Here is a 10,712-nt window from a genome sequence, read left to right on the forward strand (position 1 = left end):
TACCTCATTTGTGCCTAGATACAAATTCATAAGATGAGCTGTACTCCTCTTCTGAACTGTATTACAGTTTTCCTTTTTTTGTTTTTTAATACTTGCCATTAAAGTTCGTAACTTGAGGTGCATTTGGAATTGTCGTTTATAATGTTGATCATCTGTGTACTATTTTTCCTCTTTTTGTGGTTGGTAGCGCATGTCATCATAATTCTAATACATGCGTGCACTTATTATGATCACATTGTGTGTCCCAAGAAGAACCTTTGGAAGCAACAGTTTATCCCAGATTTCAATTGATTAGGCAAAAATTCAACCCTAATAGTAATCGATAGCCAAGAAATGTTTGGTGTCTGAGGCTTGCTTCTTTAGTTTTACACTGCAGTTATAACGCTAATGTATCTAAAAAGTAATGAGAGCTTATACTCCACCAGTTAACACTGTGTACAGTGCATGTCTAAATCATCACACATTCGTCTCAAACTGCATCATAATCTCAAATAGACTCAAATAGGCTCACATGCACATACAATAAGTAACAGGAAGACACGTCACTACACATGGGGTAAGAGGAAATTTTTTGTTTTTGTTTTTTTGCCAAACCATCTTAATTTTCCAGATCCACAAAAATAGGCAGAAACTAAGGAGGTGGCACCTGGATGTCTCCTTTAAGTCGCACCAAAAACAAGCCTCTCCTAACACATCATGCAACAAATGCAGTGGTTAGGATGAGTTTCCATAAGCCTGCAGATATGAAATACACATTAATGAGCATGCCACGAAAGGTCAAGCTTGTGATTTTCAATTTGCCCCAGCTCATTATTGGAAAAGACTCTGTCTTCTTCTGTTCTCCTTTGGGTGCATCATAGTGCTCTCCTTGCAGGTGAAGCCTGGCCAGCATACTGCTTTACTCTAATGGAGGCTGTGACATACATACATAGGCAGTGCTGCGTATAAAAGCAGAAAAAATGACATGACTGTCATCAGACAAAATAAAAAGGCTGTCACACTGGCTTTTTCCTCGCTTTTGTGAGCAAGCTTGTGTGTGTCTCTATCGTAGGCTACATAACTGTCGGTATATGGTTGTTTGTTGGTGGGGGTGGAGAGAGCTCTGGGGTTGTTTGTGTTTCTGTGTTGTTGGGATGAGAGGATGGTTGGTCAGTCATTGTCCACATCTGGAAATGTCCTGCTGTCTCTCTGTGTGACAAGTGGTAGCTCGGAAGCAGACCTTGTCATGTGATACAGTATCTCTAGCTGCCTGTCATCTTACCCTGCACCTCCCCTCACCTTACACTGTCATACCAGCTTAGAAACAGACCACTGCTCATCCGACTCACACAAGAGTTGGCCGATAAAATCAGCTGAGATGGATCTGCAAAAATTGCAGCTATGTTGCTTTCATGTAACTCATTCTACATCATTATAAAACAAAATAAGGAAGGCGGGAGCTCATGAGGGGCTCAGTGCACCTCCTAAGCATTGGCTCTGTCGTCAGGAGATCAAATCTTCAATCCCAGCAATGTGCCATCCATGGCTGGGAGTCCAAGAGAGCATAATTGACTGCTCGCTCTGGGTGTATGATGCTAGCCAACATGGGCATCTGTTAGCTCACGTAGCATTCTCCTCCAAGCACTTTGAGCTGTCCAATAACGTTGCATTAGCTGTAGCTTGTAGGTAGCATGTTTGATTGTTCACCAACTGGGTCAAAAATCTTCTTCTGGAAGCTTCTGGATGCAATGATACTGATTCTAAATGATACTAATTCTTATTTCCGTGTGTAAAAGACAAAGAATTGCAGAAAACAGCAGCCTGCACACCCATAATATACATATTACTTGAAATATATAAATGAAGGAACAGTCTAAGCTTCTGCGTATCAAATCAGAACATTTGTTTTATTTTGCTTGAATGATCCGAACGATTTGGTATGACCATCTGAGGAACATACACATCTCTTATGTAAAAAATGTTATTAATTTTTGAGGATGTGAATGGTGTCATACTCTCATGCCACACTTTATAGAGCCTACCAGATTGACAGCCACCAGCTACTAGGGCAGTGTATTGGCAAGAACTTGGTGATGCGATATGTATCACGATAAAGGGATTATGATTCAATATGTTGTGATATATTGCATTACCATAACGCAGTATATCACAACATGTGATTTATTTTGATTTTTTTAAATGTAATTTTAAGAAAACTGTCAGAACAAAAGAAAACACGACCATATGCATACAATCTGAGTAAAAGAAAAAGTTTACTTTTTATACAATCAGAACAGTGGGATCTGCATTTGCATTTGTCATAGTCCCTGTAACATCCAACGTCATAACACTGCTTTTTGTGCAATCTGAACAAAAATTAATATTTGCCTATATCAGTAAAAAATAAAAGTTTGTTCTTACCTCCTTGTACAGCTTAGCCACAGTGATATCAGTGATGTGTTGTCGGGAGGGTATGGTGTAATGAGGCTCCATTGTATTCATCATATTACGAAAGACTTGTTCTGACACATTGTGCGAAATGTCCTACAGTAGGGCATAAATATAGGTGGCTCGCTACATAAAACTGTAGGTAGGACATTTTGATAGCCTAAATCACAAAAAGCTGAAGTCACCTTCCTATTCGCCAGCTTCTTGTTCGAATTTTCCCATTTCACCTTAAATGGTGCAGCAGTTATTATTACAATGCCTTAGGTGCCAGAATGTAACTATGAATGTAACACCATGTAAGGTAGAACGGGAAAATTTAAACAAGAAGCTGGCCAATGGAAGCAGACTTTAGCCTCATCTAAATTGCCTTATCAGAAAATGTTACCAACATTTAAAGCATAAGCAGGATATTTTGATAGCCTGTCTTATCAGGGGGTAAGTAGTAACATTAAGCTGGACAGTGCAATAGACTGTGTAACAGACTTGAAGTAAGGCTGAATTAACATTAAAATCACAAGTTACTAGCTATGCTATAGTAATGACATAGGTATGCTCGTATGATGGGTAGGACCAATTGTTAGAACACTGGTCTAGGTCTTTCGGATTCAGCTGTTGGTGGTAGCGTTACTACTTCAGCTAGGTTTGGTAATGCTAACGTTAGTGATGCACTCTTACAAGTAGCACCCTACTTGTTTGCGTTAAAGTGGAAGAGTCTAATGGCTGAATGAGTGCCATCCAGTGGTCAGGGTTTAAACATAACATAAATGAACCATGGTCTGCCACGAGTCTTTGCATGTAAACTATTAATTTAAAATTGATACTATGTTTTTGAGAATCGATACAGTATCACAAAATATAATATAATGATACTCAAGTGTATCGATCTTTTTTTACGACCCCACCAGTTACTCACCACTATTACAGAATGGGTGACCTTCATGGTTAAAATAACACGGAATACTGTATGGAAGAACTGATGATAAATAAGAGCTAGTTATCAGAAACCCACAAAACCACTAAGAATGTTACAGGGCTCTGCCCCAGTACTGTAATACGTATAGCATTTAAAACTTTGTTTCAGCTTTAAAATGAATTCAAGAAACGTGACTGTTGAGACCTGACAGTCATATTTAAAAGCTCCTTAAAACAGGTCTAGGTATTGATGGCAAAATCATATTGGTCACTTTGTATTGAGGTAGTAAGATGTTTCACTTTAGTAAAGTCTTCAAGAAGTGTTGGTTTTATGCCTTTTCTTGAGCGACTCGCCTGAAAAACCCCTGCCTAGAGTTGCTGAAGCTGCTCTTTCCATCGGTGCATTTAGCACTGGTCATTGTGCCCATGTTGATATGCAAGGTGCCCAAGGATAGTCTCTGGGGTGTGCCTCAGGGCCGGATATTAATGCAGTTTGTGTTTAGGGCCAGAGGAGTGAGTACATCAGGGCCGGTGTGTGTCTCTCCAGTGTTACTCTTCCCCACAGACTCATTCATCATGACCCAGACCCTGCTGAGTCTGCACTACAGAGAGCTCAACATGGGCAAAAACTCCATGCTGCTGCATACGGTCATAAACACGCTCAAAATTTATTGCAGATGATTCATTATTCGCCCATTTTTCTTGTCCATGGCTAGCTCCAGGAGGGTCAGCTTGTGGTGTGCCAGTTCCAGTTCCTGCGCTGGTCAGCGTATCGTGATGTTCCAGACTCCAAGAAGGCCTTCCTCAACCTTCTAGCCCACGTGCAGAAGTGGCAAAGAGAATGTGGTGAGGGCCGCACAGTGGTCCACTGCCTGTGAGTAGCATGCACACTGTCTGCAGTTTTTATTTAATCCTGAAATTTTGATCCAAATATGAAAACAGCCCAAGAATATTCTGCTCAAGTCCACGTTTAGAATCCAAACCTGACTACATTCAAAAAAAATTCTGTCTGCCTGACTTGGCAAGCTTTGGCCCATTATCAGCATTATGTCACTGTGACATACACTGAGCTACAAAGTCTGTGCCATTTCACTCCAAACATGTCATGACAACCTAATGTGAGAAACAGATCTGTGTCACCTAACACAGATGTTATGTCAACTTGACACGAGATGCAAATGCAACCGTTATGACAAATAAGGCCTTTTGGAATGAGTGTTTAGAAATGTTATGTAGGTCTGTGCCTGTTTGTGAGCGTACAAACCCAATTCCAAAAAAGATAGGATAGGTAAAATGCAAATAAAATCTGAAAGCATTCATTTATAAATCTATGATGACCTGTATTTGAACAAAGATAATACAAAAACAAGACATCTATCTATCTATCTATCTATCTATCTATCTATCTATCTATCTATCTATCTATCTATCTATCTATCTGTCTGTCTATCTATCTGTTTTAAACATGCATTCATTCTGAAACTGATGCCTGCAACACATTCCAAAAAAGTTGAGACAGAGGCAGTTTAAGACTTGGAATGTTGTGAAATATCCAGAAAACATCTTCAAAATGTGATGCAATCATGCCTGGGTATAAAAGGAGCCTTTATGAGCAAGAATGCATCAGCAAATCCAGCAGTTTAAGAATATTGGGCCTCATTCATCAATATCTTCCTAAGGTTTTCTTAAATTTGTTCTTGAGAAATGTCCTAAAAAAAGTCTCAAGATTCATGACGTGTTCTTAAACTGCAGAATTGTTCGCACCTTTGTGCTCTTGAGTGTGTGTAGATTCTGTTCTTACCTAAGAACAAATCTCAAATAAGAAAACACTGGTGAATGGCAGACTCTTTGCGAAAACTGCATAAGTGAGTTTTAAGAAGAAATTTCTTCTTAAGAACAGTTGGTGAATGAGGTCCAATGTTTTTCACCAAATGATTGGAAGGATCTTAGGTATTTCACCCTTTATAGTACATAATAACAAACCATTGTCAATAAACACCATTCATTGCTGCAGCCACAAATGCAAGTGTAGCCTGCCATATGTCAACTGTTGACCAAAAACTGTTGACTTTTCTGGGCTCATGCTCATCTGAAATGGAAATGGATTGTAGCCTAATGAGCACTGCCCCGCTGTAGAGTGTTACTGAAAATGTAATGGACTAATTATGAGCTATCCCAAATTATGTAAATTCTGACATAAATGACCTATTTCCAGCTCTAGTTTTCATCTAAAGTCTTTGCCAGTAAACAGATTAGGTCTTCCGTCTGAGAGAGAGCAGTAGAAATAGCTAGGCAAGAGATCCATTCTGTCCTGAATGAAAATTAGTTGCTAATACACACAAACAAACACACAGGCATGGTCACAAAGCTTCTCAGCATCAAACGGAAATTCTACCCACTTAGATACCTGCAGTCACAGTACACACATCCACACAAACAAACGTGTCTGGAGGGGGAGAGTTATGCGGAATGCTCCTTATTTGTGCCTGCAAGCATGTGCAGCCTCTCTACTGAAAAGCACATCACTCAGAGCTGTCACACAGCGTTATTCCCCCGCAAGCAGAGGGAAAGAGATTATGGAGATGAAATCAATTATGCTCTAATACTGAATACAGTAGCCTCTCTCAGCTCTGCATCCGGAGCTGCCAAGACTCTGACTGCGATTGATTATCCCACTATGACCTTATCTTTCTACAGCCGCCGCTCCACTCTCCTCCAATAGCCCACTGAATGCTGTTTGCTCAGGTTGTTTGAATATAAATGCCAAATGCCAAATAAAAAGTGGATATTACTGGCCACCGGCTTAAACCATGTCTCAGTGCATATGTGTTACTGTACTCTCTACTCTCTTGCAGAATCATACACTGTGTGTACGACTATATAATTGCTAATTTTTTTTAATTGTTTTTGGCTTGTTAAGGAACGGCGGAGGCCGTAGCGGCATGTTCTCTGCGTGTACTATTCTGATGGAGATGATTCAGTACCAGAATGTGGTTGATGTTTTCTACGCTGTCAAGACCCTGCGCAATGCCAAACCTAACATGGTGGAGACACTGGTAGGTCCAGCACTGTGTAAACTCCCAAAAGCAAATGAGCCCAGCTGTGAGAAGTGGAAACACTTCTTCCTTATTCACTATCAACCTTTTACCTGGTAGAATGTGCGCAGATGTAGCAAACGAGAAAACAACATGAAATATTCACTTTCTTCTGCCAGAAATGTCAGTGCCAGATTTGTTATGATTCATTATTAGGGCTGTCACATGATTAAAGTAATTATTCACGATTAATCACATTAATTTGTTAAGTCAGTCACGTTTGCCTTATTGACCCTAAAGACCTGTATGAGTGGACAAGCTTCATCAGGACATATTTATTATCTTCAATAATTCAATAACATTATGTTTGCATAAACTGAAAATCATGAAAATCACATGAACGCAGAATGAATATGAAAATAGTTTGAGCACAGTTTTTAATTTTCATCAACAATGTGAGAGCAAAAGTGGCTGCATGTTCTAACTTCTCTGCGGTTGTAGCCCTCCTTGCTGTCATGCACTGTAAAAAGCTTTTAAACTTAAAAAGCAAGTAACCAGGTTAGCTTAAAATTTTGAGTTCATTGAACTTGTAATATTCCTATACGAATAATTGGTGTTTTACACTTGTTTAATTATTATTTGAAGTTCAGTGGACTCAACATTTCAAGTTAACCTGGTTATTTTTCAAGTTTAAAAGCTCCATAATTTTTTGCAATGTACCTTTATGATATGCTTTGTTTCAAGAGGAACCTCTTATTGCCAAAATTATGTTTGGTTGTTGTTCAAAATAACCACATCATGAAATGTGATGCTTTCTTATAGAGATTAACAGTGATTTATTGGTGAGATTTCTAGCTCTGTGTTGGTGCATCACAGGTCAGAGTTAAGGGGAGATCTCCACAGGTGGTCAGTTCTGCAGCAGATGGGACGCTTAAGAGCAATGAATCTCATAAAACCCAAGCCAACCACCAAGCTCTGTTGCTGGGCCTCATCTTGCTGAAAAGGATGTTGAAGAATAGTACAGGCAATATAAAATGCAGTTATTATACACACTAACCAAGAGAGTACCTAAAGGCAAATGGGCCGGGGCTCAACCTCCCCTTGGGTCTATCTGTAGATGCACCTATAAAAGCTATATTTGAATAAGAGGAGTACAGTCGCTGAGTCAGTCATAGCAACATACAGCACTAGAACAGCTGCGCTTCAGATTGGAACTATGAATGGTTTAAAGGGTCAAACTAGGGAAATGCATTAACAGTATTTAAAAATTAGTGGCGTTAATCATTTATAATGTTAATGTGTTATTAACTTTGACACCACTATTTATTATTTATTATTTCTCAGGATGCTGATTTTCTTTTTCTTTCTACATATGTTCTGCAGGAGCAGTATCGCTTCTGTTATGACCTGGTGCTGGAGTATTTGGAGTGCATGGAGGTCAGATAACAACATATCCCCTCACTGGCTTCACTGTGAAGAGCAGGACTGCTGGCAGATTCATTTTCTCTCTTTCTCTCTCTATCTATATAGCTTTCTCTCTCTTCTTTTTTTCTGTGACCTCCTTCCATATCTCTTTCTTTCCCTTTTGTCATCTCATTTGAAATGGGACAAAAAAAATACGGAAAATTAACATATGAGCAGGGGCCCCCGCCTTTTTCGCCCTGGAATGTGAAGTTCTGGTTGGTTGTTTGTGGTTTGGTATTGGTTTTTCCGAATTTTTTCAGCATCTCCCGCATCCCCCCCGGGCTCTGAGTGATCCTCCAGAAATAACGCAAAGCCTGGGGTCTGATACAAAGCACGCGTGTGACTTGACTTCATTTCCTGAGACAGTGCACTGTGTATTCTGTGCTGAGCTGTACTGGCGCTGTGTAACACCTGTGTGTCCCTAGTTGGCTGGACTGAGGAAACGAAACAGACGTTTGCTTGGGTGTGTTCTCTTCATGTGCAGTTCACTAGAGCCGCACATCTGAGCCCTGATCTGCCTCAGCCTTCATGAGCAGCCAGGAGGAGGTCCAACCATACACGCACTGCAAACTAAAAACTGGATCAGCAGCCAGCTCTTCATCAACTGCCTATTCACATGATGGTGCACCTTCAGTGCATCTCTACAGCCAGCTAGAGGTTTTCACTTAACAGCTTTGGACATTTCTTTTCTAACTAGGTCTCTGGAGTTCACGATAAAAGTTGTTGTGCTTGTGACTCTTAACTGTGTCATGGACCTGCCATGCGTGGACCACTGAGAAAACATCAGTACTGGTCTCAGAGGCGGAGTCTATTACTTCAGACATGGTGCCATACACATTATCCCTCTGCCTGAAAGGGGAGCTTTCATAAATTTGATAGCGCTGCTGAGGCTTCACTATCTTGTCTGTTTTTCTCTTTATTTTTCCTCGCTTGTATATAGACTCAAGGTCTGCAGATCTTCTCTTTTAAGTCTTAAGTCTGAAGAGCTAATCCATCTTGTGTGTGCAAAGAGGAGTGCATTAGCCGGGTGCGGGCGGTCAGTGTCGTGAAGGAAGAGGTGGATTACAGGCTGACCCCCATGCCCTTCCTCAATAGCTGCACGAGAGTAGTGCTAATGGAGTTTTACAAGCTCGTTCAAAGACTGTAACAAAGGTGAAATTGTACTCCTAGTGCAAAGACAGGAATGGAATGGAGCATGGGGAGTCCGCCACTGTCAATTTGTAACTATTTATCTTCAGACTGACTTGTGTTTGTTGAGTGGTTTCTGTTTAACACTTTGTGGACCTTTGGCTTTAGGTGACTGTTTCCCTGAAGCAGTGTTCTGATAAGGGTGAAGATATATCCTTCAGTTTGGAATTCCAGCAGTGTGAGTCTGTTAAGCTGTCAGTTTTCCATTTCACTGTGGGAGTACTTTCACTGGTGTTCCTCAACCATACAGAAGACATGAGGACGGAGCACACATACGCAATTAAATCAGAGACATTGGTCTATTTCTACCGAGTGAAACCCACATACCCCCCACTCAGTGACCATTTTGATCCCCAAATGTGCTTTAACATTATGCACACACCTCTCAAATAATGATCCTGAACTGTAGAATGGTTGAAAATGTCATATCAGAGATCCATCACATTTACTGTCATAGAGAGCCACACATGCTCTCAGTACAGCTGGTGTGCAGAATTTACAGCTGTGCATATGTCACCCCAGATGTCAGGCAGGCTTCTGAGGTAACAGTGAGTGACAGTTTCTGCAGCTAATGGCATCCAGCACGGCCCACGCTGCCAAGTCAAAGAGTCGGTTTAGCGAGTCGAGGGAATCCACTGAATGGTCAGACAGATGGAGCAGTTTGTAATAGGGAGGTGATATTGGAATGAGTGCTGTTACAGAAAGAACAGCAGTGTTTGACGGATTTCAATTAACTGTCTTTTCTTTTACAACCTTGGACTTTGTCAGAAAGTGCCTGGACACTCACATTGGAAGTGGAGAGTATGTGTACATATAGATGTATATTTGTTATGTGAATAGTATGTGAATAAACCGCTACATGTTTGGACAGATTTAACAACTTATAAAGTAACCACAAAAAAAGTTGAATGTACTGTACTGTAAATGACCTTTTGATTCATAACTATACCGCCAAATGATGTGATGCATCTTCAGCCAGCTGTGGATGTCACACAAAAGCCATTCCAAAGCCCCCTCCATGATGCCCGCTTGTAGCCATCCCAGCCCATGTAACTCCAAGTTTTTTGACTTTCAGCCTGTCATTCCCGCCTGACTCATTGCAGAGTCATTCCCCATCTCATCTGTTCTTCTGTACAGTATGTTGTGTAATGGTCCAGTGTATTTTAAGATTGCTGAAACAAGGTGGAAGAACAGAGGACTTTTGTCATGCATTCTGATCTTCCTGTCTGGAAACAACCTTTGGGCTGATTCCTCCATTTTTATTTTCATTGTTGCTTTTTTTGGTTTTATAAGTGTTTGTGTACGGTACTGAATGGACTGAAAAGACTACTGTGTTTTTGACCCTGTGTTTGTGGACAGGAAGGGGAACATGAAGGCAGACATGTCACAGGGCTTTGAGGGTTAGAGGGGTTTTTGTTCTTAACAGAAGATAAATAAAGGTTCTTTGACTGGGGATGCACATCTTATGGTATGTTTCTTTCAAACGTGTTCATAATTTTCTCACATTTCTGTTTTAAACAGATTAAATACTGTAAATCTGATATATATATGGTCCAAATGAATTATAGAGGCTTTTTTGTTCATATACCGATTGAATAGGCTGTCAGCTGGTAATTTGGAATGAGTTTCTGTGTTTGTTGTATTTATTGCAGTTATGAGTTTGAATGATGGAATTACGCCTATAAA

The 10,712-nt window shown here is 40.4% G+C and overlaps 1 protein-coding gene across 4 annotated transcripts in view; it reads left to right on the forward strand.

Annotated features, from left to right (window-relative positions):
- ptprub (protein tyrosine phosphatase receptor type Ub) overlaps positions 1–10,481 on the forward strand; it is a 241,553-nt gene extending 231,072 nt beyond the window's left edge. For 3 of the 4 annotated variants that reach the window (XM_036587010.1, XM_036587018.1, XM_036587027.1), the window contains 3 exons: positions 4,056–4,213; positions 6,260–6,395; positions 7,758–7,820. In XM_036587010.1, coding sequence (XP_036442903.1) covers positions 4,056–4,213; positions 6,260–6,395; positions 7,758–7,820 — 357 coding nt within the window. Of the gene's footprint in view, positions 1–4,055; positions 4,214–6,259; positions 6,396–7,757 lie in introns of all 4 variants that reach the window. The other variant, XM_036587002.1, reaches the window with a different exon arrangement.
- The last annotated feature ends 231 nt before the right edge of the window (positions 10,482–10,712 follow it).

This window comes from Colossoma macropomum, unplaced genomic scaffold (genome assembly GCF_904425465.1).
Source record: "Colossoma macropomum unplaced genomic scaffold, Colossoma_macropomum, whole genome shotgun sequence".
NCBI lineage: Eukaryota > Metazoa > Chordata > Actinopteri > Characiformes > Serrasalmidae > Colossoma > Colossoma macropomum.